At 42.5% G+C, this 21,237-nt stretch overlaps 1 protein-coding gene across 1 annotated transcript in view; it reads left to right on the forward strand.

The window, feature by feature from the left end:
• DNAJC13 (DnaJ heat shock protein family (Hsp40) member C13) overlaps nt 1-21,237 on the forward strand; it is a 242,223-nt gene that overhangs the window by 84,631 nt on the left and 136,355 nt on the right. The window contains exons 7-12 of the mRNA XM_040433922.1: nt 1,219-1,425; nt 6,853-6,948; nt 7,712-7,803; nt 8,913-9,079; nt 12,236-12,315; nt 17,700-17,869. Coding sequence (XP_040289856.1) covers nt 1,219-1,425; nt 6,853-6,948; nt 7,712-7,803; nt 8,913-9,079; nt 12,236-12,315; nt 17,700-17,869 — 812 coding nt within the window. The remainder of the gene's footprint in view (nt 1-1,218; nt 1,426-6,852; nt 6,949-7,711; nt 7,804-8,912; nt 9,080-12,235; nt 12,316-17,699; nt 17,870-21,237) is intronic.

A 21,237-nucleotide genomic window follows, 5' to 3' on the forward strand; every position in this document is an offset into this window, starting at 1 on the left:
TCGGAACTGAGGGCATGCGATCCTCTGAACCGTGGCAATTAACCCCTTAGGTGCCACACCTGAGGGGTTAATTGCTGCGGTTCAGTGGATCGCATGCCCTGTTATTGAGGCTGGGTGCCGGCTCTGTGATACCGCCGCCTGCACTCGCTGCCTATACTTGAATTAATGTGTTTTACATTCATTGGTAACGCAGTGGCCACAGTCCCTCCCCTCCTCCTCCCTGCTATCTCCCCATTGGTGGCAGGGGCAGCCACGTCACAGTGGGGAGAAAGGGAGAGACTCTCTCCTTCTCCACTGTGCTAGTGAAGAAAACATGGCTCGCGCTGAGAGTGGTGCATGCCATGTTCTCGAACAGATACTAGGTTGCAGAGCCTAGTATAGTTAAATAGTAAGACCTGGTATCGCATCGATCCGGGTCTAAAAGTATCGATTGGGTATCGATACTTCGATACCCTGAGCAACCCTACTTGATCATTTGGTTTGGGCTTTATGATTCCTAAACAGTTTTTCCATGAGAGATTGTGTGGATTAGTGGAGTCAATGAAAGGAAATTACGTTATTGATTTTTGCCTCAGATTTCATTTTTTGCAATACATTATATGCATAAGCTAGGAGGAAGCTCTTTGCAGAAAACTTGCTTGAAAACCGTGCAAGTCATAATAGTCCTGAAATTTCAGGGTCTTGAAACAGAATTTAAAGAATAACAGTAGTAATAAATCGGGGCAACTGGACTTTTTCATAAGGCTGTTTTGCTAGTCATCTGACTTTCTCGGATAGAAAAGATTAAATTAAAGAGTTCCAGTTAGGGCTCATTCTCACGACCATATTTATATCTGCATCCGTTCCATTCACTTCAATGGGGCCGCAAAATATGCGGACAGAACACCATGTGCTGTCTGCATCTGTACTTCCGTTCCTCGGCCCCACAAGAAAAGATAGAAATGCTTATTCTTGTCCGTAATTGCGGACAAGAATAGGACATGTTCTATCATAGGGCAAAATGCAGAATGCACACGGGCCGGTATGCTTGTTTTACGGATCCGAAATTTGCAGATTGCAAAACACATTTGATCGTCTGAATGAGCCCTTTCTCACAAATTCACAGTCATTAATAAAAATTAAGGCAGCAGAGGAATAAAAAGAATTAACCTTTCTATGGCAGAAGTTCTAAATGCCTGTGACTGCCATGGTACTGTATTTAACGTATTTGCTTTTCAGCATCTATTTGCTACAGAACAAAGAGATGAAATCATTAAAAGTGCCGTAGAGCATGCTGGAAACTACATAGGAATTTCCCTGAGGACAAGAAAAGATCCTATAGAGTTTGAGCACTATGTAAACCTTCGTTTGGGGAAATATAGCAACGACGAATCCATCACCTCATTAGCAGAATTCATTGTTCAGAAGATCACCCCAAGGCATACGGTAAGGTTATGTGCCTGTCTGTTAAAACTGGACAAACCCTTTCAGAACATAGTCATTTGCTGATCTCCACCAGTCTGTCTTCTGAAAACCAAATAATTGTCTGATATCAGCATGGGAAGATATTAAGATTAGGGATCGACCGATATTGATTTTTTAGGGCCGATACCGATAATTTGTGAACTTTCAGGCCGATAGCCGATAATTTATACCGATATTCTGTGACATTTCATTTTTGAAAAAAAAAAAATTCCTACACAAATCGGCTGAAAATGAATATTTTTATTGTTAATGTGTATTTTTTTAATTTTTTTTGTAAATCTTTCTTTTTCATTTATACTTAATATTTTGGTGTTTTTTTTTTTACTAACTTTTAGCCCCCTTAGGGACTAGAACCCTTGTCCTATTCACCCTGATAGATCTCTATCAGGGTGAATAGGATCTCACACTGTCCCTGCTGCTCTGTGCTTTGTGCACACAGCAGCATGGAGCTTACCATGGCAGCTAGGGCTTCAATAGCGTTCTGGCTGCCATCGTAACCGATTGGAGCCCCAGGCTTACACTGCTGGGGCTCCGATCGGAGGAGGAGGGGAGAGGGGACCCTATGGCCACTGCCACCAATGATTAAAACTGGGGGGGCTTGGGTGGGGGGGGGGGGGGGCGCACTGCGCCACCAATGTTTTTAATACTGGGGTGGGGGGCGCACTGCGCCACCAATGTTTTTAATACGGGCTGCGGGTGGGGGGCGCACTGCGCCACCAATGATTAATACTGGGGGGCTTGGGGGGCCCACTGCGCCACCAATGAACATAAATCTCTCATTTATTCATATACAGAAGGCGGGAGCTGGCTGCAGAATCACATAGCCGGCTCCCGACCTCTATGAGCGGTAGCTGCGATCCGCGGCACCTGAGGGGTTAACAACCGCGGATCGCAGCTACCGCTCATAGAGGTCGGGAGCTGTCTGTTATTCTGCAGCGAGCTCCCGCCTCCTGTTCAATTTGAATGAATGAGTAAGTTAACATCATTGGTGGCGCAGTGGCCACAGCCCTTCCCCTCCTCTTCCCATCTGTCTCTTCATTGGCGGTAGCGGCAGCAGCACACGGGGAGGGAGACACTTCTTCCTTCTCCCCTGTGCTGCTGAGGGAACACAGAGAGCGCTGAGAGCAGCGCGATCTGTGTTCCCCATACGTTATCGGAATATCGGCAAAATAGATACCGATAACGGTCAAAATCCTGAATATCGGCCGATAATATCAGTAAAACCGATAATCTGTCGATCCCTAATAAAGATGACGAACACCAGCATAATTTACCACAAATAAATAGGTGGCCATGTAGCGCTCACTTTTTCCAGTGTGTGGGTGCCCACAGAGAGGGCTTTGGGTGCCACCTCTGGCACCCGTATCATAGGTTCGCCATCATTGGTATATAGTAATGTACTGTCTTGCAAGGTCCTCCAGAGCAAGTGCTGCTGTTCATATTGGCTCTACAATCCAATCTGTCCATTAGAAGAAACCACCTGCATGACGTTTGTATGTCACGTAAAGTCCTCCAGAGTCTTCCTGCTCTATGTTCTGGCTGTTTTAGGGTACTTTCACACTAGCGTTTTTCTTTTCCGGCATAGAGTTCCGTCACAGGGACTCTATACCGGAAAATAACTGATTAGGCATATCCCCATGCATTCTGAATGGAGAGTAATCCGTTCAGGATGCATCAGGATGTCTTCAGTTCAGTAATTTTGACTGATCAGGCAAAAGATAAAACCATAGCATGCTACGGTTTTACCTCCGGCGAAAAAAACTGAAGACTTGCCTGAATGCCGGATCTGGCATTTTTCCCCATAGGAATGTATTAGTGCATTCAAAATACCGTAAAAATGTGAAAAAAGATACAAGACGGATCCGTCTGTCCGCATGACAAGCGGAGAGACGGATCGGCTGATATGGATCACACTGCTGCAAGTGTGAAAATAGCCTTAGAGAGACCCTGAGGAAGAAAACATCCTGTAGGATGTTGAGATTTCCTATTAGGGTATATGGGCACCCTTTAAGCATACTTTATCTAAATTCATAAAGACCTCAACAATTTTATATCGTGGACTTGCATACGCTTTATTTAAGAAACAGTTGTTGTGCATTGCTATATAACAAGAATGTTTTTTTTATTTTTTTGTGGCTCTGGCTAATAGAAAGGAGTGTAGAGCAGCAAAGTTCACCCCCCCCCATCCACCCATCCTTACTTAACCAACTGACTTATTAGGGCATACAGGCTTTGAGAGACGACTCCTTTAAAGAAAATAACTGAACAAGACATGGCCAAAAATATTACAATTATATCTCGGCACTTCGTCCCTTCAACTTCTATTTGTCTATTAGTCTATTAATCCCATTTTCTCATGCTGCAATGAAATCTGAGAGATATATGAAGAAATCTTGCGTTTTCCAGGACTCCCCATATAAATGTGTATAAGGCTACATGCACACAACTGTATGTGTTTTGCGGTCCACAGATTGCATCTGTATGGCATCCGTTTTTTTTTTTGCGGATCCATTGTAATGATGCCTATCCTTGTCCGCAAAACTGACAAGAATGGCACATGCTCTATTTTTTTATTTTTTTGTGGGGCTACGGAACGGAAATACGAATGGGGATAGCACACTGTGTGCTGTCCTCATTTTTTGCAGACCCATTGAAATGAATGAGTCCGCATCCTATCCGCAAAAAAAAAAAACGGAACGGACACGGAAAATACATTTGTGTGCATGAGGCCTAAGCTTCAGACTTTTTTTTTCATGTATCGTAGATAATAGTGCGCGTAAATTGCTTTACAATTGGATATCAGTTTAAACTGCAGATCAGGAACATATTTGAAAGTGCCAGAATTTCCTGCTTCGCCTCAAAGAAATGTTGAAATCAAATGTATTGAAAATGTAAGGGGTCTGAAGTAGAAAAGACCTACAGTATTTTTCGCTTTATAAGACGCACCTGATGATAAGACGCTCCCCAGATTTTAGAGTAGGAAAATAAGAAAAAAATATTTTTCATCAGACCTCATATCAGCCCACTCAGAGCCTTATCAGACCTCAGATTAGCCCATCATTACCCCCAGACCTCAAATCAGCCCATCAGTACCCCCAGATCTCAGATCAGCTCATCAGTACCCCCAGATCTCAGATCAGCTCATCAGTACCCCCAGACCTCAAATCAGCCCATCAGTACCCCCAGATCAGCTCATCAGTACCCCCAGACCTCAAATCAGCCCATCAGTACCCCCAGATCTCAGAATAGCCAATCAGCACCCCCAGACCTCAGAATAGCCCATCAGGTACCCCATCAGACCTCAAATCAGACTAAAATAAAAAAAATCACCTTACCTGTCCTGCACCGCGTCTCCTCTTCAGCTGTCGCGCTCCCATCTTCCCGGCCTGCGCTGCACTGTGACATGACTGCGTGCAGCTTCATGTCATAGTGGACACACTACGTCCTGACACTGTACGGGGTCAGGACAGTGCAGCGCAGGCCGGGAAGATGGGAGCGCGACAGCTGAAGAGTAGCCGTGGCGCAGACCAGGGAGGGTAAGTATTAGCCTGCGCTTGCGGCGCTTCGCTCTCCGCTCCTAATACATACTAGTGAGCGCTTCCATAATGTAAACGCTCATTAGTATTCGTTTTATAAAACGCACTGACATTTTCCCACCACTTTTTTTTTTGGGGGGGGGGGCATCCGTTATAAAGCGAAAAATACGGTATATCTTAAAATAGGAGATTTTCTACTGCATGTTGCAGTGGGAAAAATATGGAATTCAGTTGCTTGGTCGCAGGGAGAGCTGAGTCCTCATGAATCAGGTCTCATTGGCTCTCTGGAGCTGTTAAATACAAGATTTCAGCAAAACTCTTGGCCAGTTAAAGAGAACGATCCAGCATTTTGCTAAGGAGCAGCAAACAAATAGTGACAGATTAGCTTTAAAGGGTTTCTATCACTTCATATCACATATTTAGGTGTCAGACACTAGCGATCCGCTAGTGTCTGCTCTAACAAACCATCCTAATATGATAGGTTTTGGGGCAGCCGTTTCGCTAAAATAAGAACTTATATCTATATGCTAATGAGCCTCTAGGTGCTATGGGGGCGTCATTAGCACCTAGAGGCTCCGTCTACCTTCATAAACTGCCGCCGCCCAGCGCGTCCCTCCAGCCCGCCCATCTCCTGCTGAATGCGATCCTCCCCGTGCGCTTCTCTGTTCGGCGCATGCGCAGTGAATGTCTGACCGCTTCCCTGCACAGACATCTCCACTGCGCCTGCGCCGATTACATCATAGTGCTCCGAGGAACAGGCGCAGTGGAGATGTCTGTGCAGGGAAGCGGTCAGACATTCACTGCGCATGCGCCGAACAGAGACGCGCACGGGGAGGATCGCATTCAGCAGGAGATGGGCGGGCTGGAGGGACGCGCTGGGCGGCGGCAGTTTATGAAGGTAGACGGAGCCTCTAGGTGCTAATGACGCCCCCATAGCACCTAGAGGCTCATTAGCATATAGATATAAGTTCTTATTTTAGCGAAACGGCTGCCCCAAAACCTATCATATTAGGATGGTTTGTTAGAGCAGACACTAGCGGATCGCTAGTGTCTGACACCTAAATATGTGAAACGAAGTGATAGAAACCCTTTAAAGAGTGTATATAGCAGTGATGGTGAACCTTTTTGAGACTTAGTGCCCAAACTGCAACCCGAAACCCACTTATTTACCACAAAGTGCCAACACAGCAATTTAACCTGAATACCGATATAGTATATCTTCCATGTACTTTATCATTTAGCTATAATAACCTGCATACACTCTATAATAGCACTGCCTGTGCTGTTCATAGCGCACCCTGAGCTGATGAATGGCAGGAAAAGTCTAAGGCATATTGGTATACCATAGACTTTTTCCACGGTGTGGGTGCCCACAGAGTGCCACCTCTGGTATATAGTAATGTACTGTCTTGCAAGGTCCTCCAGAGCAAGTGCTGCTGTTCATATTGGCTCTACAATCCAATCTGTCCATTAGAAGAAACCACCTCCATGATGTCTGTATGTCACGTTATGTAAAATGGAATGTTTTTTATTAAAGTAACAATACATATGAAACACACTGCCTAATGTCTTCTGTAGATATAATGTATCCACTTCTCATTGTATGTGTATTTATGAAGTTGGTTAAAAAGATCTGTGTCATGAATAATCTGTGGGGGAAGGGGGTTTCTAGTTGATGCTGTGATCCCTGATCGTGACACTTTAAATACTACTTTGCTTTGTACTTAGAAGGCTTACCAGAATTGTCAGGGTACTAATTGAGTTGCAATATTCCAGATATATCCTGTCTTCTAGAATTTCATTAGGAGGAAGTTGTGGAAATGCAATCATTTAATTATGTGTTATGTTTTAGGAGCCAGTGAAAAGATTATTAGCACTTACTGAAACATGTCTAGTGGAACGAGACCCAGCTACCTACAACATTGTAACTCTGAAACCATTAGGAGAGGTGAGTCTCAGTTGCGATTTGAGGTTTGGATAGGCTCAAAGGTGGGGTGGGGGAATGTAAAAATAATTTATTTTATGACAGTAAAATATCAAAATCGTAGAAGTCTTTGGCAGTAGCTTATGCCTTTCAGAAGCATTCCTCCTGAATAGCTTTTGACAGGCTTCCCCATGTTCCTTCAAGCAGAAGATGCAGTTTTGGTCATTTGCCATAAACCTTAGCTTGTGGGAAATGCTTGAAAGCATAAAAGAACACAATAAAATATCTGTTCTTTTTACAGCAAGCATAGGGCGGAACTGAAGAATCTGCTGAAATTCTGTCTTCTAAAACTAGACTTAAATATCACTGGAACGCTGTTAAACAGCAGGGGTGAACTGCAGGTTCTTCCATGTACTGCATCTGAAGCAAATGCGTGTCATCGATTTTTAACCTGGCTTTGCCAGCTTGGCTACATACTCTAAGTGTATTTTACTGCAGTTCTTTTCCAGAGAAAATCAAAGGCTCATAAATTATATACGTTTAATGAACTAATTGGTTTGGAAAATAGCTAATTTCACTTTGACTAACAAGTTTAAATACTGGATCTTGAAGAGCTTGATGCTCAACTCAGAGAGCCTGCCTGGGTGAAGAAGGGGATATGTCCGGGTTCAGCTCTAAACCCAGACAACCCCTTTAAACTATCATATGGTATACCTGGTATCTGAGGGTGACATATCTCCTACAATACTTGTGATTATTATTTTATTTTTTATTTTTTTTCATCTAGATTTTTGCACTTGTGTACAATCCAGAAAATCCACAACTTTTTACCATTGAATTCATTAGAGGTCAAATTCGGACATACTCGTCAACTGAAAGGTATCATCCTTTTTACTTTTAAGTTTTCAACCTATTTTCACTAAGGTCATGTCATGCCTTTAAAGATGGTTATACCACATAAAAGTATTTATCACTTATCCTGAGTGCTGTCTGTCCCATAGAGGTGAATGGAACATTAGATCAACATGCTGACTACCCCTCTTGGGATCACTGGTGGTCATCTCAGTGGTCAGAATCTTCACAATGGGTGATGGGTAGGTGATAAATACTTTTTAATGGATAACCGTGTTAATAGTAAAACATTTCTGGAATTCCTTTTTCTTCTTGTGAATTTACAGTGTGATATAACCAACCAAATATGGTGATTTAAAGAAAAGGACTTAATGGATGCACTATGTATATGTACCTCGTTAGAATTCCTGTTATTCAGTATCCAGATTGCAAAAAAAAATACAAATAATTAAGTTCCAAAGATTAGTAATAAAATGAAGCCAAAGAACTTAAAGGGTTTCTGTCATCAGAATTAACCCTATTAAACTAGCTGACATTAGCGATGTGCTAATGTCAGCTGAACCTAACTAGCCTATTCCTACTTTTATCTATGCCCCCATTACTCCAGAAATATAACTTTTATAATATGCTAATTAGCCTCTAGGTGCAGGGGGGAGTTGTCCCTGCTCCTAGACGCTCCATTCTCCCACCTCGGGCCATGCCCTGCTACACTAGATTGACAGGGCCAGGCAGCCTTCACCTCCAACTGCAGGCCCTGTGCGCCGTACAGTATTCGGCACAGGCGCAGTGAGGCAGCCAGCGAGCGCCCTTCACTCACTGTGCCTGCGATGAATACTGAACGGGACGGCGCAGGCGCGAGATTTACAAGGCATACAGGGCCGCCAGTAGGAGACCAACACTGCCTGGCCCTTTCAATCTAGTGTAGCAGAGCATGGCCAGAGGTGGGAGAACGGAGCCTCTAGGAGCAGTGGCAACGCCCTCCCTGCTCCTAGAGGCTAATTAGCATATTATAAAAGTTATATTTCTGCAGTAACGGGGGCGACATCGCTAATGTCAGCTAGTTTAATAGGGTTAATTCTGGTGACAAAAACCCTTTAAACAGGTCTGAATTTCACTGTGAAGATATTTATTCCCAGAGATTCCTTGTTGGCAAGCCTTTTAGATGGGGTCAGAGCTTCCGGCAATAGGGATGTCTGTGTCAAAATGACTCCAACACAGAGAGGCCAACGATGGGGTCTCATGAGTGTACCTGTGGACGAAGAGGTGGAAAGTCTTCACTTGAGATTTCTTGCTTCTCCTCCAAGTAAGTAGACATAATCATCTCTTACATAATGAATACATTTTAGGAATGATTTCCACTGCAGTGTAAGGCCTAGTTCACACGAACGTGTGTGATCCATGGCCGTATTGCGGGCCGCAATACACGGCCACAGTTCCGTGTGCATTCCGCATCACGGATGCGGACCCATTGACTTCAATGGGTCCGCAAATCCGGAATTACGGAACGGGACCCCTCGGAAGCACTACAGAGTGCTTCCATGGGGTTGTGTCCCGTACTTCCGTTCCGCAAAAAGTTAGAACATGTCCTATCTTTTTGCAGAACGGGCGGATCGCGGACCCATTAAAGTGTATGGGTCAGCGATCCGATGCGGCTGACCTACGGCTGGCGATCGTGCATTGCGGCCCGCAATTTGCGGGCCGCAGCACAGGCACGGGTCACACACATTCGTGTGAACCCGGCCTAAGTCAAAATCATATTTTTCTTAGCACAAACCAGGAGTATATGTAATATATGTTGTCGTCCTGCCTGCAGAAAAAACTTCAGTCGTAAAAAAAAATTCAGCTGGATTAACACACAATATATAGAAAACATAGAGGAGTAGGACAGATTCTGTAAGACCACATGCTGTCAGACGTGAGGCAGAAGTGGCGAGATGTTTGGCTCGGAGTGTGGGAGCACAACTCTTGCATTACACCAGGAAGAGCAGCTCGGATTCAGATATAAAAGCTGCAGAGAGATGGAAATTTCTGTCTGCTGTACAGTCGTGGCCAAAAGTTTTGAGAATGACACAAATATTAGTTTTCACAGAGTTTGCTGCTAAACTGCTTTTAGATCTTTGTTTCAGTTGTTTCTGTGATGTAGTGAAAAAAAATTACATGCACTTCATACGTTTCAAAGGCTTTTATTGACAATTACATGACATTTATGCAAAGAGTCAGTATTTGCAGTGTTGGCCCTTCTTTTTCAGGACCTCTGCAATTCGACTGGGCATGCTCTCAATCAACTTCTGGGCCAATTCCTGACTGATAGCTACCCATTCTTTCATAATCACTTCTTGGAGTTTGTAAGAATTAGTGGGTTTTTGTTTGTCCACCCGCCTCTTGAGAATTGACCACAAGTTCTCAATGGGATTAAGATCTGGGGAGTTTCCAGGCCAAGGACCCAAACTATCAACGTTTTGGTCCCCGAGCCACTTAGTTATCACTTTTGCCTTATGGCACGGTGCTCCCTCGTGCTGATAAATGCATTGTTCTTCACCAAACTGTTGTTGGATTGTTGGAAGAAGTTGCTGTTGGAGGGTGTTTTGGTACCATTCTTTATCCATGGCTGTGTTTTTGGGCAAAATTGTGAGTGAGCCCACTCCCTTGGATGAGAAGCAACCCCACACATGAATGGTCTCAGGATGCTTTACTGTTGGCATGACACAGGACTGATGGTAGCGCTCACCTTTTTCTTCTCCGGACAAGCCTTTTTCCAGATGCCCCAAACAATCGGAAAGAGGCTTCATCGGAGAATATGACTTTGCCTCAGTCCTCAGCAGTCCATTCACCATACTTTCTGCAGAAGATCAATTTGTCCCTGATGTTTTGTTTGGAGAGAAGTGGCTTCTTTGCTGCTCTTCTTGACACCAAGCCATTCTCCAAAAGTCTTCGCCTCACTGTGCGTGCAGATGCGCTCACACCTGCCTGCTGCCATTCCTGAGCAAGCTCTGCACTGGTGGCACTCCGATCCCGCAGCTGAATCCTCTTTAGGAGACGATCCTGGCGCTTGCTGGACTTTCTTGGACGCCCTGAAGCCTCCTTAACAAGAATTGAACCTCTTTCCTTGAAGTTCTTGATGATCCTATAAATTGTTAATTGAGGTGCAATCTTAGTAGCCACAATATCCTTGCCTGTGAAGCCATTTTTATGCAACGCAATGATGGCTGCACGCGGTTCTTTGCAGGTCACCATGGTTAACAATGGAAGAACAATGATTTCAAGCATCACCCTCCTTTTAACATGTCAAGCCTGCCATTTTAACCCAATCAGCCTGACATAATGATCTCCAGCCTTGTGCTCGTCAACATTCTCACCTGAGTTAACAAGACGATTACTGAAATGATCTCAGCAGGTCCTTTAATGACAGCAATGAAATGCAGTGGAAAGGTTTTTTTGGGATTAAGTTCATTTTCATGGCAAAGAAGGACTATGCAATTCATCTGATCACTCTTCATAACATTCTTGAGTATATGCAAATTGCTATTATAAAAACTTTTCCAATTTCCAATATTTATGTAATTCTCAAAACTTTTGGCCACGACTGTACATCTAAAATAACAACTGTAGAATAAAAGGACATAAACCACACATCAACATATGATACATTAAAAGGGTTGTCTAGCATTTAGTAAATGATCTAATCAGCTAGTAATGAGCTGTCCTGAGGATAGGATTTCACTTACTAAAGGCTGGACAGCCCCTTTAGTCTATTGCTGCCATGCAAAATTTATAAACATGAACGTGAGGTTCTTTAAAAAGACTCTCTGGGAATTAATAAAATAAAATTACTGAAAATACTTGAATATTACTTTATCATAAATACATTCCAAAATACCTTTCACAAATTAAAGTGGCTCGTTTTGTCTGGGGAGTAATCATCAGGGGAAATAAAATGGGTGCCGTCCTATCAGTACAGACAAAACCTGTCCTAATCACACAGCAGGACAAGTTACTTCACAACACTGAGCTAAAGAACTGCCTCATCCTCCTCTCTGTTCTATTTGTCTACAGCTAATAAGATCTTTAGCTGAATCTCTGTAGGAATGGAGTTCATGAGGAGACATGAAGTACAGAGAGGAGGGTGGGGATGTGGCTAGTGAGCAGGAGCACTTGTATGCAGTTGGCTACATTACCACAGTTTGTCTTATCCATCCTCTCTTTAAAAAATGAAAGGATCAATCTGATTTGATTGGTTGCTCTGGGCAACTAAGCCATTATTTTTTTTTTCCACCAGTTTTGATAAATCTCCCCCTCTGTAAAAAAAAAAAAGTTATTTCTTATGATAGGCTCTTTTTAAAATTCATTTGTTAACCCACCATTGGAAGTGAGAATGAAATGATCTAGTGCATGAATGAATTGATCATTTTCACTCTGTTTCTAATTTGGCGCCCCACATTTTATCTGTATTGTTTTACAGATGGAGTCTTTGCAGATGCAGTTTTTAGGTTCAATTCCAACATCTCTTACAGTGGAGTTCTACATGCAGTAACACAAGATGTAAGTATAAGATATAGAATTTGAAATGTATAAAAGCGGCTCACTCTTCACAATGGACTAAGGTGCTCCAACCAATGGCTTACCCACCAATTGTCCGGTAGCACACTTTCATACAGGAATTGTATTCATATATTTCATTTGTTGTCTAAAAACGTATATTTTATTAAAAAGTATTTGATAAACAATCTAATTAATATTATAATATACAATCTACTGATTTGTCAGTGGTGTATGGGATCCCCACACTATGTGTGTCCTTCCATAGATCAGCGTCACTCTTGTACAGTAGTACCCCTCTATAAGGCATATAAAACATATAATTCATACAACAAAATCAGTAAACCCCCCCCCCCAAATAAATTATTGCATAAAAAATATAAAAAAAATGAATTGTAGATTATGATCCAGAAATATCAATCTTATTCATGGGATTAGTTCTCAATTGATGTTAGTTCATATTAATTTCAAGGATATAGAGTTAATTGATATTTGCAGAAGCTTGGGTGTTAAAAATATTCTTTTATACTATATAGGAGATTAATCTCACTTCTTTTACATAAATTGTTGGTAGTGAGGAATATATACCAAATCATTGATATAAATCTCCTTATTGCCCAGTAGGTGTGTTCAGTTATACTGATACTGTTCCGTTTTACTTATCTGTAGTCTGTTCAGTAACACATTTCAGGCGCTCTTGTGGGCTGGTATTGTGGCGTCCCCACATGATGTCCGCGCATCTCTTGTGAGGGCTGTCTGTTTTAAAATACCTCCACCTAATGGAGTGTCTTCTGGCGTCTCACGTGCACACTACACCTCTGCTTGGGTAAGCTTGAATGAGCTCCAATACCTGATTCGATTGTGAAATTTTCTCAGGCTTGATCTTTCCTCTGGCGATTTTGCAAGCAACAAATATAAATCGGTCTCCTATATTCTTGGACTATATTGGCAATTATGCATGCCCATATATTTAATGTCAAACGCGTTTCGGAGTGTCCTCACTCCTTCATCAGAAGCTTGAATGTTGGACTAGTAGTCCTTTCCTTTCTTTTAAAGCCCCTAAATTGTGGGCCTGAGGGTCAATAATTGTCTTGAACTCTTGATCACATCTAAAACCCTCACTGGATCATATATCTGGCCTCAGTGTTTCTCTTAAACCAACAAAATGAAATAAATAGATTATATCAAGATATTACAAATACCCATAGCGGTATAGAAACTAAATCCAAACAACTATATTTATCATCTATACATCTATATTTATTGTATCATATTGGTTTTCACCTATTTGATTGCTTATTTGTATTCTGTTTATCAAATACTTTTTAATGAAACAAATGAAATATATAAATACAATTCCTGTATGAAAGTGTGCCTACCAAACAATACTAAGTATAAGACATAGTTTATTAAATCATTTTCTATATGTTTTATATAAAGGCTTGTTAAGTGTGTACAGCAGATCTGCAGTAATAACACACATACAAGGTCCAATCAGACATTATAAGCCCCCATTTACACTATTTTTGGTCCGCATTGTTTGCGGATTGGATGCATTCATTTCAGTGGGGGCACAAAAAAAGCAGACGGCACACCATGTGCTTTCCGTATCCTTATGTCCGTTCCACAGTCCCGCAAAAACGATAGAACATGCCCTATTCCTGTCCGTCATGCACACAGCCATAGCCGTTTTTGCGGTCTTCAAATTGGCTGCGTGTGTTCTGCACTTTGAGGAATGGAACGTCTTGCCCTCTATAGAACTGCCCTATCCTTTCCATATATTTAGTGGGGCCGCATATTTTGTGGCCCCATTAAAGTGAATGGGGTCCGCATCCGATCCGCAAAAAAATACTTGTGCATTAGCCCTAAGGCTGTATTCACACCATGTTTGCGGTGTACATTAATTATGCTTCGGGCATATACAGCAAACATAGATATTGATGACCTATACTTAGTCATGAGCTATCCGAGAAACCCCTTTTATTAGAACCATGACCCTCTGATATTGTAATTACAGTTAGCCATGTACAGTAGTCATATTGCTGGATGTGCTGTCATTTGAAGCATGAAGTAGAAAAATACATTTATCAAGGCTATAGTAGTGTTAACCTGAATATCTGACAGCTGTTTTTATAAAAATGAATGGTGCATGATGAAAATCCTGAAGTAGATATTGTGAAGTAAAATCCTCCATCAGGATATTAATACATCTTCTAATGCATAATAAATAAAGCATGCTCCTGGCGTATTAGTCATAGAAATTGCTTATTGGGTGTTTCCAGTATGAAAATGATTTAAAATGTATTTTTGTTATAAAGAGAGTAAATGACAAAGTTTGAACAAAGATGGATAAATCCTATTCTTAAAAGGGTTATCTAAGGTGACGAGAGACTGCACAGTAAACTAAAATGTTTTATTTCGATTTATCCCTAGCACATGGTGTGTGCACTTCTAAAACATAACTTCAAAGTGGTTTTCTGGGAGTAAAATATTGATGGTTAAGGATAGGTCAGGAATATCTGATTGGTGGGGGTCTGACTCCTGTCACTCCTTCCAATAAGCTGTTTGAAGAGATTATGAGCGCTGAAGGCCTCTTCCTAAGCCTGTGACATCATGTTCATTAGTCACATGGTCTAGGTGAGGACAGGCCATCAGTACTGAACTCCCAGAAAACCCCTGTAAGCACCCCTGCCCTGCCATGATGGGGAGATATTTTAAATTAGCACATCTATGGGGTTTAAACTCTTACAGTTGCAAGAAAAAGTATGTGAACCCTTTGGAATTATATGGATTTCTGCACAAATTGGTCATAAAATGTGATCTGATCTTCATCTAAGTCACAACAATAGACAATAACAGTCTGCTTAAACTAATAACACACAAAGAATTAAATGTTGCCATGTTTTTATTGAACACACCATGCAAACATTCACAGTGCAGGTGGAAAAAGTATGTGAACTCCTAGACTAATGACATCTCCAAGAGCTAATTAGAGTGAGTTGTCAGCCAACTGGAGTCCAATCAATGAGATGAGATTGGAGGTGTTGGTTACAGCTGCCCTGCCCTATAAAAAAACACACACCAGTTCTGGGTTTTCTTTTCACAAGAAACATTGCCTGATGTGAATGATGCCTCGCACAAAAGAGCTCTCAGAAGACCTACTATTAAGAATTGTTAACTTGCATAAAGCTGGAAAGGGTTATAAAATTATCTCCAAAAGCCTTGCTGTTTATCAGTCCACGGTAAGACAAATTGTCTATAAATGGAGAAAGTTCAGCACTGCTGCTACTCTCCCTAGGAGTAGCCTTCCTGTAAAGATGACTGCAAGAGCACAGCGCAGACTGCTCAATAAGGTGAAGAAGAATCCTAGAGTGTCAGCTAAAGACTTACAAAAGTCTCTGGCATATGCTAACATACCTGTTAGCGAATCTACGATACGTAAAACACTAAACAAGAATGGATTTCATGGGAGGATACCACAGAGGAAGCCACTGCTGTCCAATAAAAACATTGCTGCACGTTTACAGTTTGCACAAGGGCACTTGGATGTTCCACAGCAGTACTGGCAAAATATTCTGTGGACAGATGAATCCAAAGTTGAGTTGTTTGGAAGAAACACACAACACTATGTGTGGAGAAAAAGAGGCAAAGCACACCAACATCAAAACCTCATCCCATCTGTGAAGTATGGTGGTGGGGGCATCATGGTTTGGGGCTGCTTTGCTGCGACAGGGCCTGGACGGATTGCTATCATCAAAGGAAAAAAGAATTCTCAAGTATATTAAGACATTTTGCAGGAGAACTTAAGGCCATCTGTCCACCAGCTGAAGCTCAACAGAAGATGGGTGTTGCAACAGGACAACGACCCAAAGCATATAAGTAAATTAACAACAGAATGGCTTAAACAGAAGAAAATACGCCTTCTGGAGTGGCCCAGTCAAAGTCGTGACCTCAACCCGATTGAGATGCTGTGGCATGACATCAAGAAAGCGATTCACACCAGACATCCCAAGAATATTGCTGAACTGAAACAGTTCTGTAAAGAGGAATCGTCAAGAATTACTCCTGACCGTTGTGCACTTCTGATCTGCAACTACAGGAAACGTTTGGTTGAAGTTATTGCTGCAAAAGGAGGTTCAACCAGTTATTAAATCCAAGGGTTCACATACTTTTTCCACCTGCATTGTGAATGTTTAAATGGTGTGTTCAATAAAAACATGGTAACATTTAATTCTTTGTTTGTTATTAGTTTAAGCAGACTGTGATTGTCTATTGTTGTGACTTAGATGAAGATCAGATCACATTTTATGGCCAATTTGTGTGGAAATCCATATCCTTCCAAAGGGTTCACATACTTTTTCTTGCAACTGTAAGTACTTAAAGAGTACTTAAACTTCTGAATAAAATTTTAAAAAGATGGTCCTAATGCCATAGTAACACTTTTTCTAATATATTTTAGTAATGCTTTTTGTGTTTTTAATTCCCTTCACCCCTCCCCCAAAGCGCACCATTTCCTGTGTGCTTAACATTGACATTTCTGTACACCGCTGACTGATCAGCGGTGTACGGAGATTACATTTTATGAATGGGTCCGCAGCGCAGGGAGTATGGGCAGGAGCGCACATTGCTGCTCCTGCCCATGCCCCCTGGAGGTTTACTAACAAAGCACATGGGTACTCAGGATTAGCGGAGAGGGCTCTTGCTTCTGCCTGCTCCGCTAAGCTAAGAGCTGACATGCAGGACTCTTAACTTTGCAAAAGCAGGCAGGAGCCCTCTCCGTTCAGCTAATCGTGGCTTAGCACATGGGTACAGGGTACCCATGTGCTATGCCAGCATTTAGTAAACCTCCGGGGGCACGGGCAGAAGCATCAATGTGTGCTCCTACCTGTACTCAATACGCTGCAGCCCCATTCATAAAATATTATCTCTGTACTTCCTACACCATTGAGCAGTCAGCGTTGTACAGAAATGTAAATTTAAAGCACACAGGAAATGGTGCGCTTTGGGGGGGGGGGGGGAGTGTATTATAAATACGAGCATTAATAAAGTATATTAGAAAAAGTGTTATTATGGCATTAGGAACATCTTATTAAAATTTGATTCAAAAGTTTAGTTACTCTTTTAGGCTCTGACTATACTGCTTCCAGGTACTGTGTCTCAATTCTAACTATAAAGAAAATTTGTAGCAGCAGTTCACATTAGTGTTTTATGGCTTTGTTTAAAGTGCCTCTGCCTCCTGACTGTTGCTATTACATACAGTAATATAACCTCTCTACTAGTGTACTTTGCACTTAGGTTGTCTCTTTTTCTTCCTCCTAAGAAATGGAATGCTAAAATTGTGTTCCTTTGTGTTTGGCTGACATGTTTTTATCATCTATTCCTGTCAGGGCCTGTTCTCTGAAAACAAGGAGAAGTTAATTAATAATGCCATTACATCCTTGCTTTCCCAAGAAGGAGACCAGACCGCGTCCAGTGCAGAGCTGGAAAGCCAGTTCCAGGCAGTCAGGCGTTTGGTGGCTTCAAAAGCCGGATTCCTGGCCTTTACTCAGCTACCAAAGTAAGCAGTGTATCACAATGTCTTCTGCTGCTGTACTATCCGCCCAAGGCCCCACATGCGGTCAGACGTCTTACTTGGACTTTTACACTAAATAATTTACAGAGGTTAAGCCATCTCATCCTTCTCCGAGTTCTTCTCACTGTACCATTACTGACTTATTGGCACTTAAAGGGGCATTCCCATCACATACAATGGGGGCATATCCTAGCGATATGCCCCCATTGTCTGATAGGTGTGGGTCCCACCTCCGGGACCCCCACCTACAAGGAGAACGAAGCGGGGAGAGTGGTGGCTGGAGGACCCCCTGGTTTCCCAGGGTCCGTCCACCACTAAGCGCTGCTCCCCGATGCTCCCATGCAAGTGAATGGGAGCGCACCGCGCACACGTGACCCCTACCCCCATTCATTTCTATGGGGTAGATGGAAATAGCTGAGCCAGCGCTTGGCTATTTTTGGCGGCCCCATGGAATTAATGGGGGACGGCTGCATATACGCAGTGTGGCCCTCCATTCATTTCCCCGCTCCGTTCTCGTTGTAGGTGTGGGTCGCAGAGGTGGGACCTGCACCTATCAGACAATAGGGGCATATCCTAGCGATATGCCTTCATTGTATGTGATGTGAAAACCCCTTTAAGGGGAGATTTATTATTCCCTGTGCGCCCTCAAAAGTGGAGTTAAAAAGTCGCAGTTGCAAGTTTTTTTACTGTGACTTTTTAAAAAATTGTCGCATCTGCCACTTTTGGCCGCCGTCGCCACTTTTCTGAAAGGGGCATGGCAAGGGAAGGGGGCGTGCTCAGCCACTGTGACAAATTTATCTTTGTGTAAATGAAGGCCGAAATCTACGGCAGCTGCATAGATTTCTGGTTAGGCACACTGACTGCAGGAGAATGCGCTTAATTTAGGACAAGGCGTGTGCATATCAGAAAGTGCCAGTCTTGATAACTCTCCCTCTAGCAGAGTCCATGACAAAGTGGTCACATGACTGCGTTATATAATGTAAGTAAATTGTTATTAACAAGTTATTTAAGAAGATTTCCATCAATCAAAATATTAACACAATTTTAGAAAAAAAAGTCCACTTTTTAGACTAGGGCCACACACACAACACAGAATCTCTGCAACGAGATCACCCAACTTCGAATACTAAGTAATAGCTACATGCCTGTTGTGCCACCCTTTGCCCCCCATCCCACCTCAGGAGTCAGGAGCTGACTCAGCAACCAGGAAAACCCGGAAAACACAAGTCTATATGCAGTTCTAGCTTTTATAAATTGAACTTTAAGTATTGTACTAGGCAAAATAAAAATAAAAAATAAGCAATAGGTTCTTAGTAGATATTTTAATCCACTTGCTACCGGTATTTCACGGTGTCCTCAGCAACACAGGACCAGGAGGTGAAGTGACTGTTCAGTATAGGTAATCGGTACCAGATCAATGGTGGTAAGACTCCCGACACTATGCCGATCAGTTGTTTAAAGAGCTTCAGCGATGCAACTTCTTCATATTAAATACTTTGTATAGCAGCTGTGCATAGTATTGCAGCTCAGCCACATTCCCTTAAATTGGACTGACCTACAGGGAGCGCATGTGACTTATAGATGTGACGTCACAGGCCGAAGAAGAGCCCTACAGCTCTGTGCCCCACCCAAAAGCTGATTGGCAGTGTTGTCAGGGGTCTGCTCTCCATCAATTATATTGATGACCTATCCTGAGGAAAACCTCCGGGAATCCTGTAGACATTTCATATTTTCAGGTTAAAGCTGCCTGGTTATGCTTTGGCACATTCCTTGTCCCTATGTGTGTACATTGCTTGACAGATTTGCTATTTGAAATTTCAGGAACAATGGATCAAACCCTGATGTTACTATGGGTAATAATAACTGTTAGGTTTTTGGTACTAAAGACAAGTGTTTCCACCAATCTGCTATCTGCTCCACCTTGTGGAACACATGGGTCTGGCTACGTTTATTACCCACAGAAAAAAAACATTTGTATATTTGGGAAATTACAGTTTCTCCAACAGATGTTTAGGTTTTTACAAGCTATCAATTCATGTCCTATCAGGGGGCATACATTTGCATCTATGGGCAGCTGTAGTTTGCCTACTGTAATATAGACGTTCAGCCAGGATGACCTAATGATAATTGATACAGTGTTTCCCGGTCTTCATTGATTTGTAAATGGAGGTAAAAAAAATTGTCAAGTAAATGAAATCCATTAGCGGCTCTGTCTCAGCCACTGTCAATAACTGGCACTACCTACATTCAATGCCTCGAGGCACCCGGTGGTGAAGCATTTTTACATTTATGCATGTACATAATAATAATAATGTTTATAGACATTCAATAAGATTGTCAAAATCAGTAGTCTAGGTGATGCAAATGTTCAGGCACAAAACATGTGCTGAGATCTATGGAATGAAAATCATCAGGATGGCATCTCTAGGTGTGTTTCTGGATCCCTTTGATTTATCACCATCTGCATTGAAGTGACACCTAAATACACTCACCTAAAGAATTATTAGGAACACCTGTTCTATTTCTCATTAATGCAATTATCTAGTCAACTAATCACATGGCAGTTGCTTCAATGCATTTAGGGGGGTGGTCCTGGTCAAGACAATCTCCTGAACTCCAAACTGAATGTCAGAATGGGAAAGAAAGGTGATTTAAGCAATTTTGAGCGTGGCATGGTTGTTGGTGCCAGACGGGCCGGTCTGAGTATTTCACAATCTGCTCAGTTACTGGGATTTTCACGCACAACCATTTCTAGGGTTTACAAAGAATGGTGTGAAAAGGGAAAAACATCCAGTATGCGGCAGTCCTGTGGGCGAAAATGCCTTGTTGATGCTAGAGGTCAGAGGGGAATGGGCCAACTGATTCAAGCTGTTAGAAGAGCAACGTTGACTGAAATAACCACTCGTTACAACCGAGGTATGCAGCAAAGCATTTGTGAAGCCACAACACGCACAACCTTGAGGCGGATGGGCTACAACAGCAGAAGACCCCACCGGGTACCACTCATCTCCACTACAAATAGGAAAAAGAGGCTGCAATTTGCACGAGCTCACCAAAATTGGACTGTTGAAGACTGGAAAAATGTTGCCTGGTCTGATGAGTCTCGATTTCTGTTGAGACATTCAAATGGTAGAGTCCGAATTTGGCGTAAACAGAATGAGAACATGTATCCATCATGCCTTGTTACCACTGTGCAGGCTGGTGGTGGTGGTGTAATGGTGTGGGGGATGTTTTCTGGGCACACTTTAGGCCCCTTAGTGCCAATTGGGCATCGTTTAAATGCCACGGGCTACCTGAGCATTGTTTCTTACCATGTCCATCCCTTCATGACCACCATGTACCCATCCTCTGAT

This window comes from Bufo bufo, chromosome 5 (assembly GCF_905171765.1).
Source record: "Bufo bufo chromosome 5, aBufBuf1.1, whole genome shotgun sequence".
NCBI lineage: Eukaryota > Metazoa > Chordata > Amphibia > Anura > Bufonidae > Bufo > Bufo bufo.